The sequence below is a fragment of the Dermacentor variabilis genome, chromosome 8, assembly GCF_050947875.1.
Source record: "Dermacentor variabilis isolate Ectoservices chromosome 8, ASM5094787v1, whole genome shotgun sequence".
Taxonomy (NCBI): Eukaryota; Metazoa; Arthropoda; class Arachnida; order Ixodida; family Ixodidae; genus Dermacentor; species Dermacentor variabilis.
In genome coordinates, this window is record NC_134575.1 from 30,120,341 (window position 1) to 30,138,649 (window position 18,309).

The following is an 18,309-nucleotide window of genomic DNA, read 5'->3' on the forward strand; positions in this document are numbered from 1 at the left end:
GCAAACACTCAAGACATTGAAAAAGAATTTTGCTCCGATTCAGTCAACGGTATCTCATTCTTCATCGGGAAGAGCTGGTTTTTGAATGTACACCTGAACGCACACCTGAGGCATGATCCAAGAATGCCAAGGAATTTTAAAAATACGCGAGGGAGCAGAGGCGTCAGCTAGAAGCCCGCCAGGGCCGCACCACATTGAAGAAGAACCATTTACACAACATTGGGCCGAGACGCTACGATGTCTGCTGTGTTTTGTGACGACACATAGTGGCTTGTCGGCGATTAGTAGCAGCTTCGTGAGGCGGTGACGTCGAAACTATTTCTCGAAGACAAAAGGTTATCTTTCTTTCGGTTGTTGTTTGATTAATGTTGCGTCATTCCTAGTGTGGTAGGCTGAATTTTGATTGAAGTAAGTTTTCTTAGCCAGCAAACTTCGTCAACATCATTGTCACGTTTTTAGAACTGCATCATATGCAGAAGCTGGACAGTCACATTCTGTCAACGACACAGGACATACACAGCGCAGAACTGCCGAATGACGGAATGCAGCGTCCTTGATGGGGAACGAAATGTGGACCAGTAGGGCCCGATGCTTCGGTTGACGGCGCACCATCGCAGTCTTCGTTACAGGATGTCGTTCATGATTTTGGGAGCCTTGTTGGCAGAGTTGGCGAGCGTCTCTCGCTCGGCGAAATCGATCTCTTCCCCCCGCGTCCGCGTTGGGCAGGAGCCGACCGCCGCCGGCGTCTTCCGGTAGCAGAAGATGACTTTCCGGAAGCTCTTGCGGAAGTTGTCCGAGAGGAAAGCGTACAGGAACGGGTTCACACAGGAGTTCGTGTACGCCAGAATCTGTGAAGCAATCTGCACCACAATACGCGGAGGGTTCATCGGCAGCCCGTAGATGTCCACACTCTTCAGCACGAGCACCACCTGCGAGAGAGAGAGAGAGAGAGAGAGAGAGAGTGAGAACATCGCGAGTTATATTCTGCATTTCGACGGAAAATACTAGTGAACAATGGACATCTACAGGAATCCAAGCTTTTACGTCTTACTGGAAGTGCCGCCCCCGTTTGTTTTTCGACTCGCGAAATGCATTGTGTCCGTCGCGAACGCTTATGCTTCTCTTCAGTCATTGTTATTATAGTTAAACTATTAAGAAAGCGTTGCTATCGTCTACGGTGCTGTTAAACACGATCGTTCCCGAATAGCATCGACTCTGCAGAGGCACTGTAGAGCCTTGGCGTACGACACCAGCGATTTCTCTTAAAGAGCTCTCTCGATGTTGCCGAAGTAAAAGAATATAGCAAAAAAATGGTTTCGTTACATCCATCGAAGTCAATATTAAGCCAAAACAATACCCGTCATCTACGTTCCGTCTATTTCATATCTTGATCTCTCTGAGCTCACTACATCTCTGTTAGATTGTTGTTCGAAACGTGAGAATGCCGTGACCGCACCGCTAAACAAATGAAACGCACGCAAGATAGAGGCTTGCAAGGAAATTGCTTGAAGAGAAACTTCGAAGCCTTGATCTGCTGTCAAAGTGTAGTTTCCTTTGTTTCTTCTCCCCCCCCCCCTTTGCGTAGGCTTCCGACTGTATGGTGCTGTCTCGCCGATCGTACAACATGGCTCACTGGCTACTTACGCTGGGTATCTTCTGAATAGGCAACATGGGAGACGGCGCATGTGGAACCGAGCATGTGACAATGTATGTGACCGAATATACAACTTGCGCTTGTAGATATGCGCAATCGGATACGTATGTATGTATGTATGTATGTATGTATGTATGTATGTATGTATGTATGTATGTATGTATGTATGTATGTATGTATGTATGTATGTATGTATGTATGTATGTATGTATGTATGTATGTATGTATGTATGTATGTATGTATGTATGTATGTATGTATGTATGTATGTATGTATGTATGTATGTATGTATGTATGTATGTATGTATGTATGTATGTATGTATGTATGTATGTATGTATGTATGTATGTATGTATGTATGTATGTATGTATGTATGTATGTATGTATGTATGTATGTATGTATGTATGTATATGAAGAGATAGAGATAAAACCAAAGCACACACAGCCAATGTGACACAAGGGTATGTGACCGTTGTTCGCTAATTCTCCAGAATAGCTGTCTGCCACTGGTCAGGTGCCAATAGCGGTCTGCCACTGGTTAGGTTAGGTTAGGTGCCCGATAGATGAGTAGAGGCAAAGGGTAGAAGGAATGAAGTCGGCAAAAAAAGGCACATTGTTCAGAAAGAAATACAGGAAACATCTGAAACAGGGTTTGCATTGAGTGAGGAGTGAGAAGCAGCCGACAGCGAAAAAAAAAATATGAGAGAAGAAAAGGGAACCATTGCCTTAATTGAGCGAGAAGCGTTAAAGAAGAACCGAATGCCGCATATGTGTGGAATTCACTGATCATTTTTATTTTTGCCATCGGGATAGGCTTGAACCATTTAACCACACCCTGCAGCCTACAGTCATGAACCGGTGAAGCAAGAACATTGATCGCACTGTCTCCTCGTGGAAGTACTTCTTTTGTCAACATTTACCCGACTCTTTGAAAACTGTTTAACGGCACTCAAGCTGCACCAAACTACTGGCGTCCCCACCTAATGAGAGCCGACAACTGACAGAATCATAATAGAAGAAAGCTGTTGTAGGGTACTGGATACAAGCTGCGTCATCACATACAATTCTGGTAGTAGGAAATTCAATCAAGTAAGTTACATTAAGCTTGCAGTTATAAAACTTTTTTTTTCTATTCCGGAGCACTGAAGGAAGTGACCACACGTGTGGCACTTTCTGCTTGATATTCTAAATCATTGAGCTCTATCGCACACACAGCCTCGGAGGCTGCAGCTTCGGCATGTTGCGGTCATCAGGGCTTGCCGTCAGAAAAGCTGAACGTGTTTTGCAAGACATGACAGGCATTTCAAAAGCTGAGTTTGTTCCACTGCACACACATGCCAGCTTCAAAATTCTAACCCCATATTTTACTGGCTTAGTTTGTACTTAGTTTGTTGATAATGTTACACGGGGACGAGAGCTTTGTTCTTTATTTTCTGTCATCAGTGTGTAATGCTATGCTCACCCAAAAGTCATACCTATGGCTGTAGGCGCGAATGAACCCAAAAATATCCGCTGCCATTTGTTTACGAAGGCGGCAATATACTCAAGTGGGCGCCAAAGACGACTGAACAGCCATTTAGTGTGGTCGTCTCATGCTACGCTTGGACACTATTTGGCGTTGTAGGCATGAAGCATGAAGCATGGAGACAAAAACACGTTTTCGACCCCATTTGCGCCACGGATTAGCGTCGCTCCCGTAGCTACATCCTTCTTAAGCTATAGATAGCACGACCCGAAGGTTGACTAGCACTTGAGCACAGGACCGCAGCCTGCCACCCTTGATACCTGTACTCGGTTTTACTAAAGCAATACACGTAGCACATACCTGAACAGGACACCAGCAAACGGCGAACACGACGACGACCACCACTACGAGTCGGGTGACCCGTTTCTTGGATCGCACGCTTTCCGCGCTGACCCTGCCTCCGGGCGCCGTTCCAAACCAAAGCCTCTTGAGCATCAAGACGTAAAGTACGAATATGAGCGCCAGCGGAATCACGAAGGAGGACATGAAGAAAGATATCTGAAACGCCGCGATGTTGTATCCCAGGTCCACCCGGAAGGTGCAAGAGGAAAAACTGTCGTTGAGGACAATCATGCCGTGGGCGAAGAGCGCGGGAATGCAAGCTAGCAGAATGACGACCCAGGTGAGGAGGATGGCCATGTACGCGTTTCGCTCCGTTCTCACGGACATGGAGGTGATCGGGTGGACCACGGCCAGGAACCGGTCGAGCGACATCAGCACCAGCGTGTATATGCTCGCGTACGCGCACACGATGACGAGGTACTGCACGACGCGGCACCAGACGTCGCCGAAGGGCCAGTAGTTGAGGGTGTAGTCCCAGCCCGTGAAAGGGACGCAGAAGACGATGAAGAGCAGGTCGGCCATGGCGAGGTTAATGATGAGAATGTTCGTGGTGGAACGCATCTGCGGGTTGCACAGCACGACGAGGACCACGAGCGCGTTGCCGAAGAAACCGATCACGGCGATGGCACCGAACAGGATGGGAACCACGATGCCCAGCACCTCTTCCACCGCCCTGTTCCCGGGGTACTCGAAGAAGTCGTCGTCCTCGCCGTCCGAGTACGCGGCATCGGGAGTCACGTTCCTGGAGTCACCGCCGCAAGACAGCGGCGACGCGGTACCGTTGCAGAGGTTCGAGGCCGCGGCCGCCGCGGTCTGTTTGACGAGCGTCGCCAGGAACTTGATTGGATCGGAACTCCCGTAGTGCTGGACGACGCCGGCAGGCGTCGCTGACTCGGCGTCGCGCTTGTGGTCTTCAGCTGCATACGAAGGGTCTTCGGTGTACCTGTGCATGATGGAGTCTTCTCAGGGCTCTTGCTGCTCTGGATCACAGGAGTAGCTTTGAGTCGTCCGTGGCCAGGATACGAAGGTGGAGACACTGGAAAAGAGGAAAGAGAAAATGCGAATGCTAGCTTTCAATAACGTTTCTGCCAATATTGTTCGCGGCGCGTGCACCAACTATAAAAGTGATCGGTTACTTATTGCTGACATTCATGAGTGCTAGGTACAATTTGCTTAATTTAAAGAAAGTGACATTGTGGTATCGTGAAGAAGTATGCGCACATTATTTCACGTGAGCTTTTGCAGGCTTTTTTTCATCAGGCACAAGAGCGTCGAGTGCGTTGGTGATACGTCTGCTACATACGGCAAAATATGCTTGCTCGAACGAATTTCAAGATCACATCTTTCGATTTTAAAAGAGTCGGTCGAGTATTGTTTCTTAATCAGTTGGTGGCATTTCTTTTTTTCGCGCACGAAGACCACGAGCTCTTTCCCTCATTCCTTTCCGAAATATATATGGTGTGAGTCAGCGCACCTGGCCTTCTATGTTTTGTCCACGTGTTTTCTTTTTGTCCTTTTTGATGATGGTTTAAGTTGTCAGGTCAATACGAGCAGTGCATTCTTTTTTTTTTAATCAGAAGCGTTCACGGGCACTGGACTGCAACGGCGCGTAAACGCCGCCATGATGCAATCAAGCTCGCTGTTTATCTCAAGCCGAGTGTGTACCCACATTGCGCTCAATAATAGTGCCATTGTACCTGCGCACTTTCTGCTGCATTATTCGCTTTACCTTTCATCCGGAGAGAAATGACCACGGGGGTGAAGTGGTGCGTCTGTGCATTGCTTGATGAAGTGTCGACGCTAAAGACTTCACTGCGACCTTTTAAATTAAGCATCAATCGTTGCAACATTAGTCCTATGATCACGTTCCCCACTCGCACCAGTACGCAGAAATTTCACCAACATAGTCGGGCACTACCGGCATTAGGTTCACATTGAACATAGAAACCGAAACGTTCTTTATTGCATAGTGCAGATACCGACATGGTCATACACTCTGCTAGCTACTGCTTATGACGAGAGAGACATATGAAACGACGCATTCAAGTATAGCCCACATCTGCCCAAGCGCAAACGCACGCAGCAGCAAGTAAGTAATGTGCCTGGTCGACGCCAGTGCCCCTGAGAAAAGGCTAAGAGCGTTGTCCCAGCGTTGTCCTGTCCGTTTCTTTTTGCTTGTGCTCGCGTCCGTACTTGCTGGAACCCCTTATACGTTCACCGTGCACCAGCTGACCCAGCAAACCACACTACTAAACTGCTAAGAGCACCTTAGTTGCTCCAAGGTTGAGGCACATGCCACAACTGTGAGGAACTGCCTTGCAAATTTAGGGCGGTTTAAGCACTTTACGTTTAACAAGGGGTACCAAAGATGAATATCAGGTCAAAGTGCACTTGTACATTATGCTTCCGCGAAATTACGCTTCTGCCAGAGGCAGGCCTCCCAGAATGTTCCTATAGAGCATGTAATAAGCTTACGAGACGCGTTTCCTAAGGCTAGCGGACAGGTTGCAGTCACCGTATCTGTATCGCCGCGTGGGAACACCCGTTTGGCGAATGGTTGCAAGGCTCTGATCGGGTTATTAGGATTCCACACCCTTTGGCTCCCTACTAAACGACAAGTGAGGCGTGCTACTTTTCTGGCACAGACAGAACCTAGAGGGTCGTAACTGGCACTCTCGATGTACTTCCTGGTCGCAAGACAACCAGGAGCCAGCACCGTGTTTGTGCACGAACGCCCTTCTTCATATCTCGTTAATAAAGATAAATATTACGAGAAAGATTCGGCCTGCGTAGATGGCGAGGATCAGACCATCACTCCCTTCTCGTCGCAAATGGGGTGGGTTTCGCTACATTATGGTGGTCATTACCCTGGAAAGAACGTGTAATCTCTAGCCCGGAGGCCACCCCTATCCTAAGGGAGAGAGACCGGTAATAACGCCCGGGAAGGTTACAATAAAGCAAATGCTTCCAGTGAACACTAACAACAAACTGAGCTCAAGGCTTGACAAAAGGGCGGATATGGTTCAGTGACTGTGAGCACAGGACTAGTAATTTTACCTTGAAGGCATCCTTTTAGCATCGCGTCTTTCTTCCCTTTTCTTTTAAGACACCTTGGCTAACTACAAGTACCCTGCTAAACATGCTTTTGTTGTGTTTATTTGGTTCTTAATTTTAGCCATTTTTTTCTTGTTCTCTCGTTCGTGTAACTCCGATAAGCATGCTGGATAGTTTTTCCATGTTGTGCATGATTGAAGAAAGCCATACCTTGTCTTGTCTCATATATTATATCTGCTTTATTGTTTACTTACCATTGATACAAAGCTACTGGCTAAGTAAAATGATTGCACTTTTTTTTCAACAATTTCTTGCAGAGCTGATCATTGCCACAATTATGTTTAGTAATTCTTAGTGAAACTGCACTTCGGCAAAAAACTCGGAGCAGCGGCAAAGAAAAGGAAACATACGGAAATCTTTGCTAAGTATAATGATGCCTGCGTTCAAAGAAACTTATAGGTGTTATGTATATGGACGCAACGAGGCCTTGAATCATCGCGGGCATCGGAATATTTTTCAGGTGATTGCTTTTTCTTCCCTTATTTAGGACAGTTTCTGAAGGTAAGCTTCACGGCAGATATGTCATTCGAAGGTAATGAAGTTACTACTATGTGGCGGAAGCAAGTGTAGTAGGGCTGAAGTTACGATGAAACAGAAGCTTATATTCTCTTTAAGAAACAACTTTCGCCGTGCAGAAAGCTGCGCGCCTCATTTTCGTAAACAGCAATCTCTCGTCTTAGGGATAGGACATGTTTGTAGTGTTTCGAATGAGTCATATTGGCTGTTGCATGTCTGTCACTTATTTCTTTTTTGTTGTTGGTGTACAAAGTTAAACACGTGCAAACTAAATAGTGTTTGTTGCGAGCACAGTCATTAGCTATTTGACGCAGAAAGCGGAAGCGGAAGCCACGTGGTTCACGCAGAGGCCTCACTGAGGCTCATGCTCGCGCTTCTCTCTGCACACCTTGCGCTATCTAGTATCAACATCGCGAAGTTCATACATGGCCACCGAGATGCGTGGTGTGCGCCGGTAGGTCTGATTGCAGAAACGCGCGTCATGTATGAGGCGTTAACTGCAGCCGAGCTCCTCCCTCGCGCTGTCCTCTGCACACGCTGCGCCGTCTGGCGGTGCAAACGCGGTAACACCGCGCGTGGCTTGCGAGATGAGATAACCGGTGCGTTATTTTTTTTATTTCACTGACGAGCGGCACACACCTAGTGCACACGTGCGTTTTTTTTTTATTGAAAAGCGCTGCGTACCCACACATACTGCGTCGCCCAACCTGGCGTAAAATTGGCGTTAAAGAGGTTCGATTAGGAACGTCACGAACCCGGTGCACTCGTGCAGCGCGTTCAATTTCCCCCAACTCACAATTTTAAGTGTCTAAATTTGTTTGATGAAGTTCGGGGAAGTCGTTACTGACGTAGCCTGGTACCGGGAAGTGCATGAAGTGTCTTATGTAATCAATTCCGCAACTCTAAACAAAGCAAGGTTTGGGTACGGGCTAGTTGGTATTCCATTGTTTCAAACATCCCTTACCGCGCATACAAGGACAAGGGAGCAAAAGAACGAGGAAGACAAGTGCTGACTTCCAACTGATTTTTAATTTGCGTAACACGCACAATGCGGCTGTATCCCGCTTGTTCAAGAAACCACTATCTTAGCCAGGCATTCTAATGAATGCACCAGACTTATTTTTGAAGCAGCAGCGATTCCCGAAGGTGACTGAGTAATCCGTCAATTGCATTAACACATAAAGAACTGGTTTTTCTGAGGTCGCACATGCGCTCTCGTTCATCTTAGGCGGCGGTCATGGTTCCTTTGAATTTTGAAGGCACACTCATGTCGGTTTGATGCTTTCTGGGGGGCGCTTTCGTCTTGGTGTCTCAGTATATGTGCGTGTTACTCGAAATAAAAATCAGTTGGAAGTCAATGCTTGTCTTCGTCGTTCTATTGGCACCTTGTCCTTGCGTGCGCTGTAACTGATGCTCTAAACAAAGGTTTTCATTTTGAATCGTAGTGTATATTTGAGTCACGTCCTTAGCCTATCAAATTGTGCTTCTTGTGCATATAGCACAACGAAGGCGCTTCTGCGTTACCTTAGAGAGATTGGTCTCAATGATCCACTTTATTTCAGTGTTAGGTGGTGCGCTTTGCGTATGTCGTGCATCCTTAGTGTGAACTATGCACGTCATTTCATTTTTCATCCTATCCATCCGGAGCAGCATGCTAGACATGATGCAGGATCCATTCAACCTCTCTCTCAGTGCTTAGACGTCACAGTATATCTAGCTGCAGCGAAGTACACTTTGCGCCGGCTATCCGTTCCACCTTACAACAGTCCTAAGCCTATGTCATTCACTGGATGCGGCCCTCCGCTCATGCGACTCGGCCTATTCTCCAGTTATGTCGTTTCTTCGCGTGTACAGTGTAGCGGTCGTTCAAATTCATGGTAACGTAAATTTGTTCATCATAAGAATATACACCAATTTTTGTTAACTTACTGATGAAACGTTGTTTACCTGCAACCCACGCTGAAGTTTGCCGAAGAACAGCAGCTAATATGACACCGCAGAAATACACCAGTGCATCGTAATACGCGTGCAGTATGCAGGCTATTACGGCAAATGCCAGTTGTAATCAGCTATAAATCAATGCAGCACAACCCACGTCACGGTGACTGTCGACGGTAATCCGTCTATCATTGAATCAATATAGCGACATGACGTATTGACACAGTTGAAACGAGTTATGTAGGAAGTGTGCACTGCAGCGGTGATGTCTTTTTCACGCGTCCATAAGAACACTCGCCGCCATCTAGCGGCGCCGCCGCGAAGACTGCGCGGCGGCGACGCGGCACAGCTCGTGGCACAGACTTGTGGCCCAGCTCGCGAAAGCGTTGGCGTTAAATGCGTTCATTGAAATTTGGCACACACACAGTGCATTTTCGGCGCAGCCTCCTCCAAATGCATCCGGTTGCTGTCCTTGAGGAACCATTGTGATGTGGGCTCGATTGTGCTCGACATCTGAGAAATTTAAGGTACCTATCCAGACGCGCATCTGCAGTGACCCATGTCGGCATGAAAGACGATCATAGAAGAGTAGCATGTGTGTACGCATTGCCATATACTTAGTGACCCATGTCAGTCCAATGGTCGGTTCGGGACCCTGCTCCCTGTGCCTAGCAGCTCTTTGGAGTGCCCATTCCACCACGTACTATACGGTAACTCAGATAGGCGGGAAAAATGGTTACATACAAACATACATATATACAAACATAGCGCCCCGTAAAGTGCGTAAGTACCTTAGGAATGTTAACGCATTAAGAATGATTAAGTGTACCATTTAGAGTTTGAGCCACACAAACTGCTCGCGGGAATTCGTGAGCAACAACGAACTCCTCGTTAAAGCTGTTGCACAAGCGGCGACGCTGGAAATAATAAAAGAACAGACTGGTAGGCTAGTTGGTACGGCATAACTTGAGGGAAAGAGCAAAGGAGCACGCAAAAGCTTCGTCTCCTTCTGTCGTCCTGCGTGCTCTTCTGGCTTTACCTCAAGTTAAAGAAATATTGCTCCTTCTTTGGTGACTTCCTTCTTTCGTACTTAATTCATACTTAAGGGTACGTGCGCAACACGTTATTCTTTCTTAATTGCTTTTTACGTGTTATACTAACAGCTCGCAGTACGCACTACCTCATAGCCACGAATTGCTGGACGCATTCGAGTCATGTCGTCCTAAAACACATACCATTCAGCGCGTCGGGCAAGCTTTTTACGGTCCTCACGGGTAAAGGTCGTAAAAGAAACGTTTGGGCCGCTATGCGACGGCGCGTTGTCGGCCTCGGTTTCACCTAATCATTACGACGGAAGGTAAAGTTTCCACTCGTCGTGGTCGTTAAGTTCGGCCTAGAATTGCAGTAACGTGTGACGATGTAACGGTGACTACGGAAACGTCGCCTTTACGAGTTCAGGGCAACAGAAGCGAAGTAAAGCTTCATATTACATCGGTTGTAGACACATTCTGAAGTAGTCTGTCGGTAGGGTGGTAAAAACTTGGATCCTAGTCCCTGGTTGCGCGAAACTACACTTAAAATTGGTTCCTTATTGCAAGAGCACCTATAACCAATTCCAGGAAGTCCAAGTCTAACCTATAGTAGGTACCTCGTTCAACAATAAAACGATACACACCGCAACACAGAGCGGACACTAGTCAAAGGAAGTAGCACAGTTTGATAGTTCTTCGCCAAAAGAATCTCACAATGCTGGTTTATGGTTGATGCGCGTGTTGCGGAACTTTGAGAAGTCGGATGCATTGAACAGAAATGGGGTCGAGAACTTCCAGTTCTTGATGGCGGCCTATATCGATCGTGAAATGTTAAGCGGCCTCTGCGGCCTCGTGGGGCCTTACCTCCACCTTAGTCTTTAGCTCGACAGCAGTGTGGACTGTAGGCTTGGGGCCAATTACAAGATTTACAAACAATCATTTCGCCAAAGACTATGCCTGGTGGACCAATTCCTTTTCTGCCGAGGGCATGTCTTTTTTGAAGCTCTTCAGGTCTTCCCGACTTGGTTGCATGTGAGCTGGTAGAGTGCCATTGGCTCTATTTTTTCCGCGTTTAGGCACCACTGTAAGCATTTAAAATGTTTAGGGGCTTCGGCGAGGAGTTGAGCCAGGTACCTGGATACCGGAGCCTGGTGCTTGACCTGTATTCCACGGTAACCTTCTGTGTGTGTTCCCAAATGCCTGTGCGTCCCCATCATATCCTGGTCGTGTATATCCTGACGAAAAGTATGCGGCTCAGGAATTCTGCAAAAAATCAAAATGTCCTGTTTTGTACCCATATTTCTCCCAGAAGATCTTTATATAGGACTCTAGATTCCTATTACGTTTTCCTTCGACGATTGAAGTTGATTTGTTCACGAACAATCGTGGGGGAATTGTGGGAAATCTTTATAAAATCTCCTTTTCTTATATTGAGGCTCGATTATATTCAGTCTCTGGATTCACGTTACACTTGAGAGACTCATTGAGCGTGCTTGTCCTTCGGTTTTTTTTTCTGTATGTGTGTCCTGGACGTCGCAACCATAAGCTGTCCAGCGCTGTTATCATCTGAGCGGAACATGGCGGAATGATAGGGATTTAGAGAAGGGGAAGTGGGGACGGATGTTCTAGTGGGAGCAAAATACAGGCGTACGTCTCAAGTAACTGCGTTGAAACTTACTGCTCATGCTGCACGCTGATAAGAGAGAGAGAGAAAACAAGGACAGGAAAGGCAGGGAGGTCAACCAGAAGAATATCCGGGTTGCTACGCTGAAGGGAAAGAATATATGACAGGAGAAGAAAAATTGCGCTGAACCCATGTCAGAATGGACCGATGTCAGAAAGTATCCCCTCGAGCTAGCCAAATGCAAGCACTAGACTTGATTTCGACATCTCGGTATATTCAAGCATACAAGCCTCGTATAGAAGTGTTCATTGAAAATGAATGTTCACAAGTTGCTGCTGCATTGTTACGTTTTGTTGTTTGCATTTTCAACAGACACTAAAAAGAATTATAAATCGCACCGTATTATTTACTTGCCCTTCTACAGTACCGAAATGGATACCTTCACTGTGAGAGCAAGCATGGAAAGCGACAAAAAGGAAACACAGAAAGGTAAGACGAGTGGCTATGTCGCACTTAAATTTTCACACCAGTTTGCCGTGATGTCGTGATCTTTGACGGCATATGCCCCGAGATAATTAACCTTTTATTACTAAACACTTCATTGCTAAAGTAGTATATTATAGTTGAACCGCAGACAGAACACGGCAAGCTTCAAGCACTTGTACGGAGCCACAACAGTGCACGTGTGAAAAAGAAAGAGAGAGAACTGAAATACATGACGTCACTGTAGCGTACCGGTGGTGGAGCTTCGATGTGAAATTCGACAAAAAGAAACGTGCCCTGGATTATAACTTTTAGCTATAAACCATTTACCATCGTAATAAAGAAAATATAGTTTCTAAGGGCCAGTATATAACCCTGATCTGATTTATTGTATTTAATTAGGGCGGACTTCTAAGTTATCAAGTTCTCGTGACAACATGATGATTGAGTTCTGGGCGCTCAGCAAAGCTCTTTTGTATGCGAGGTTTTTCATAACTGCAATTACCAAAATATCCCATTCTCTTAATTTTCTTTAGAAAACTAGAGTTTTCGTTTCGTTATTTCTATAGAAAGACCGAAGATCTGGTTAATATCGGCGAATCGATAGAAGAAAGCAACAAGAGCACCAACAAATAGTGATGCCATTTGCAGACGCGTATCAAACTCATTGTGAATATTTTAGCCTGTCCTTCTTTTATTCCTATGTTTAGTATACAGCAGATGTAATGGCGCCATTAAATGCGCACATCCCTAGTCTGCACCAGGCAATACCGACGTCAAAAGCAACGCTGAACGCCGCTGAATGAGTTAGTGCTAGAGCAATTGAACATAATGATGGTCCTGTTTTCAAAGTTGGTGGGCTCTCACAACTATAAAAAGAGAATATCCTACGGCAACCATACGAAAATAAAAGTACGAACACAACTGAAATGTGCTTAACGTCCCTCTGGCAAATGCTATACGTATACGCGAATTCTCCCATATTCCGTAATCGACTGTCACTTCCGCAAAGGTTTATCAGTGAACATCACATTGAAGTCTAAAAATAACGAACAGCGATGAAGCATGGGGTCGCGTGCTGGTTTTGATGTGGAGCTTACATCGGCGAGCATTAAAAACTTCAGAAGAGAAAGACGCCTCAGACACTGATATGAGGAAGCTTTTTTGAACTCCCTCGCAGCATGCGACTAAGCGCGTAGCCAGTCAGATGAACCTTCACTGCATAATAAGGCCATTTTTGTGGACTTTCGGGCGTGTGACCCTGTTGTGCACTCCTAGAGGCGGTCATGCGCTAGCCGTGCTGTAAGAAAGAAGAAAAAGCCGTGCGGCATAAACGGTGCCGCGATGCTAAGAAGTCATCTGTCTAGCAGTGCAGGTCCCCGATGTTTTTCTTTTGGTGGCATTTATGGATGGGGGGGGGGGGGGTTGTTGGTGATGATGATGTTATTGAGCTCATGAATACTAGGTAGCTGTTGATGCTACCGAGCATGTTGAGCTTTTTTTTTTGTTTTAGTACGAGAGGGTGTGGCACTCCCGCATGGGATAGGAGCATCTTGGTGTTAAGCCATCCAGCTGTACTAGCCCGATATCACCTCCGTGGCTTGCGTCAGGCTGAATGTTTGCTATTGCACCGTGAATTAGCTTGCTCGCGAACTGTTTTGTTGTTTTTTGTTGCGCCGCCTTGCTAGTTTGCGTTGACCGGCAGGCTTATCTCGCCTCGCTGTTCGATTATTTTCAAAACGAACGAACACTAAACGGTGGTAAGAAATCAGATGAGTTCGTAGCAACGCAGCTAGCCTTTGAAAAAAACCAGTTTTCACACATTTTCGTGGGAAATGCTTGTTGTTAGTATTATAGGAGAAAGTAAGCGCGAATATTGCTCTTGAAAATCGCTCGAAATTTTCAGTCTTGGCACGACGGCTTGGCATGAATGGTTTTAAGAGATTTTCGCAAATTTAGACCACTCTGGCTTTATAAGTTTGCCACGCTTGTTTTAGGTCAGCTTGAGTCCTTTTTTTTTTCATTGTAATGAATGAGCGATTAACGCTGTCTAAATCATTGTGGCTGACTGACTGACTGAAAAACTTTATTGTTTGAAGTATTTACAGGGAGCGTGTGGAGCAGTCCTTAAGGGGCCGTTCCTTATAGAAACTAGGTGGGCACCTCATTACAGGAGCCCATTGGCTGTAGCCGCGGCTCGGGCACGGCCGACCAGGGCCTTCTGGCTCGCCAGGTCGGAGCAGCCGAGCAGGGCCGCCACGGAATGATTGTGCAGAATTTATCCGGCTGTCTTGTTATCTCTCATTCATGTTTGCCTCCTTTCCGACTAAGTAATCCTGCTTTTTGGGTGACAGGAGCCTTGACTTTTCGGATGAATTGCGATATAATCGCGACATGCTCATTGCCACTTACGCGTGCTGTACTCTGCGCACCGTCCTTGCTTATTTATATCTATAGCATACACTTCATGGATAATTCGGCAAATCACGCCGGCGCGCATCGTAGGAAACGGTGATCGGATGAAGCGGCGAATCAGGACGTCCCTGGCGCGCTCAGGTGCAATTCGATGAATTTACCACTACAGTTTCGAGTTACCGTTTCTCCTGCGTCTGCCTTCTTTTATCCATTCTCATAGTGTGCGCTTCTTAATCCTGCATTTATGAACATTCAGATATTCCAGAAGCATAGTGAGTGAGTGAGTGAGTGAGTGAGTGAGTGAGTGAGTGAGTGAGTGAGTGAGTGAGTGAGTGAGTGAGTGAGTGAGTGAGTGAGTGAGTGAGTGAGTAGGCGAGTGTGTGAGTGAGTGGGCGAATGAGCGAGTGAGTGAGGGAGTGAGTGGGTGAGTGGGTGAGTGGCTGAGTGAGTATGTGAGTGAGTGGGCGAGTGTGTGAGTTGTGAGTGGGCGAGTGTGCGGGTGGGCGAGTGAGTAGGTGAGGGAGAGTAGAGTCAGGTATTTGGATAAAATTGGAAATGCTGGCAAATGTTCGCCGGTTTCAGCACAAGCAATAAATTGTTCAATGATCAAAATTTAATCGAACGAGCTCACAAAAAAAAACGTTCTTAACATAAAGTACATTTCTTAAGTGTGCTTGAACACTCGACACAGAAAGAAAAGCAGAGCGCAGACGCTGCAGATTGTGCACTTTCGGCAATCAAACAGAAGTCGATCCAACAATACAAAATAAATGAGCCCACAAGCACACCATAAGTATTACATAGAGAAGCATAACTTGCTAGGGCAACAAAACTTGCTGTTTCCCTTTAGGATCAATTAGGACGTTACACATAAGCTACGCTCAGTATCGTCTGCCCGAAACAATAAAACATAATTCTTTCGTCGCTTCAACGCAGTAGTTCTCAGCGCAACAGAGGCGCAGCAACCGCACGTTTGCTTCCCGTGCCATATTCCCGCTCATTCCCGAGCGGATGCATACAACGAAGTCCATGCCACGGAAAGGAAGGCCGGACGCAAAACGCGTTTACGTCCCATTGGACCAACGTGCTCGCACACGTACTACGCTAAATGGAAATTTGGCGCGGGGAAAATTCGCGCGTCGCTGATTGTATTGTATTCCCAGGAGGTGGAGAAAGAGAGAAAAAGGAACCCGTCTGGAGAATATCGCATTACGCAAGAACCGTTGTGGGCAGTGCGGACAACAAGACGGTTGTGCAAGCAACATCTATTTCGGCAGCCGTGGGAGCATCGTGAAACGATGCTTTGTTTCTCTTAGTATGCTGTGCGCGCCGTCTTCATCTGTACCCTTGTAAAGGAGAAAGTGGCAATCAACTTTCGCGCATTTGTTGTCCTTGTGGACTTCGGGGGAGACATTTTGCGGCGCCCTTCCTGTCTTGCGAGCGATTGTTTCTTTTACCTCGGATAAGCTCGCCTTTTGTTTTTATTGCGATAGCAATTACGGGGACACGCGAAGCGGATTCACGCCGTCTCCGTTGGTGTCGCCACGGTCGTGCTTCTACAGCAAGGATGACGCATGCTCAGTGTGCACGTGGAGGCTTTGAAAGTCTTTAGAGTGGCGGAGTACATTTGATTTGATTACACAGGGAACGAAGCCAAGTTGGCGTATCATCACGATCGGCTTAATTGGCTCTGCCGGAGGCAGGGCGGCAGCGTTCTGGCTTCCAGAAACTCGCATTATCTTTACACGTGCACACATTAGCGTTCCAGTTGAGTAGCCGTATGCGCACCGCAACCATGGTGGGTATACATCGGTCCGAGCGGAACAAACAGTAATCATCAAGCTATGACTGTCTAACATCCTCGTTGCGCGCCAGCAGAGACAAACTGTTTCTCGTCGGTCTCATCTCGGGTTCCATGGAAGTGCGACGCCTGTAACAACACTGCCGGTATTCATCATCGCGCCAGCAGTGTGACGCGCCTGGCATCTGACGGGGCGCTGTCTCTGCGGCGCCGCTGTTGTGGTTGTCTCACGTACGCTGCATCGCGCCAGGTCAAGTATCGTCTCGCTTTGTTTGCCCCCTTCTGTAACGTGGCGTCCTGCTACACCAGCCAAATATTATAGAACTACGCTGCAAAGAAATGATTTGATCAAGGTTTGGGTACGGGCTAGTAGGTATTCCATTGTTTCAAACATCACTTACAGCTCATACATGGACAAGGGACCAAAAGAACGACGAAGGCAGCGCTTGTCTTCTTCGATCTTTCGGTCTCTTGTCCCTGTATGTGCTGTAAGTGAAGTTTGAAACAATGATTTGATCGCTTGTGCGTCTTCTTCTTCTTTTTTTTCGTAACGGGAAAAGATAATGGCGGCAGCCGACGGCAGAAGAGGAGGGCTGTTCTGCCCAACCGCAGCACCTAAACTTGGAGACGTCCCAGCTCACGGGCAAGATCAGTTGCGTTTCAAACAGCGAGCTGGAACTCGATGAGGAACGCGGCTCGCAACTCGCTTGCGCCATTTCAACGCGGCGCCATTGCATTGTCCCTGCGTATTGTTAGAACACCGTTATGATGAGTTCGAGCGGCATGGCAAACGTTGCTATCTTTCGATGCGAAATCGTCAAATGACCCATGCGAGCGGAAGTGACGGAGTCTGTCGTCTGGACAAGCGAAACGGCACCTAAATTCCCATTAGCTGCGACGCCATGTCCCGCGCCTCGACGGAGCCAAACGGGCGAACGGGAACACCTGCTGCGGCGCCAGGGCACCTGGCGTTGCGTGAGGGGAGAGAGCGTCGCTGCGACGCCACGTCACCTTCACTCTCACTCTCGGAAATCTATGTTATCCGCGTGTCCCTTGCCCGCGCCCACTCTCGCCTGCCTTCTATGTGCGCCTCGGCAAGGCGAAGTTAAAACACGCCAAGGGACGCAACGCGCTCGCTTATCCGCGAGGAGTTCATAGCTGGAAGGACCGCTGAAAGGCACTAAATTTGACATAATGCTCTCGCATTCAGTATTCATAACAAGTGCTTAGGTGGTCACGGATTTTTTTTAATGCATCGCCTTCGATTGAAACTACCAACTTTTTTTTAATCACACGACAAAATAGAAATATTGAGTTGGAATTGACTATTTAGGGCACCGTTAATCAAGTCCTGATGAAGTGTTCAGTAGTGTAGGCAGTGACGTCGAGCGGAAATAAGCGCGCGAAGAAACGCCGTCGACAGGAGAGACGCTCTGCGATGCCCACGTCGTTTCTTCCCTCCTTTATTTCGACTGGCCCAACAGTCAAAGCTTCTGAACCTTTAGTACAGCTTTTAGAAATAATCTGAGTTCACAGAGTACGCACGTGTGAGTCCTAAGACGTAGTTCACGAAAGCTCTGCTCCATCTCCGTCTGCCTGAAATGAGCCGGGTCTGGGTCGGAGCATTCTTTTATTATCCTGCTCTTCCGCAATCAGCATAACTCAATAGCGTCGAGACCAAGTTGTCGTATCCGCAGTTTGTGAAAATAATAATGTACAATTGCAACTAATGCTTCGCATTTTAAAAAAATTTGTTTATTTATGCAAACTTGTATGTGCAGAGGGAGAACTCTCTTCTAACTAAATAAAATATGGCGCGTCTAATAAAATACTGTGAGCAATGTGTTGTCAGAAATGGCAGAAA

The 18,309-nt window shown here is 47.0% G+C and overlaps 1 protein-coding gene across 1 annotated transcript in view; it reads right to left on the reverse strand.

Moving 5' to 3' along the window:
* Nucleotides 1-108: 108 nt before the first annotated feature.
* The window catches only part of LOC142589926 (allatostatin-A receptor-like), an 86,024-nt gene continuing 67,823 nt past the window's right edge, over nt 109-18,309 (reverse strand). The window contains exons 3-4 of the mRNA XM_075701639.1: nt 3,482-4,559; nt 109-929 (exon numbers count right to left, since the gene is read on the reverse strand). Of these exons, the coding sequence (XP_075557754.1) occupies nt 624-929; nt 3,482-4,474 (1,299 nt within the window). The 5' untranslated portion in view covers nt 4,475-4,559 and the 3' untranslated portion in view covers nt 109-623. The remainder of the gene's footprint in view (nt 930-3,481; nt 4,560-18,309) is intronic.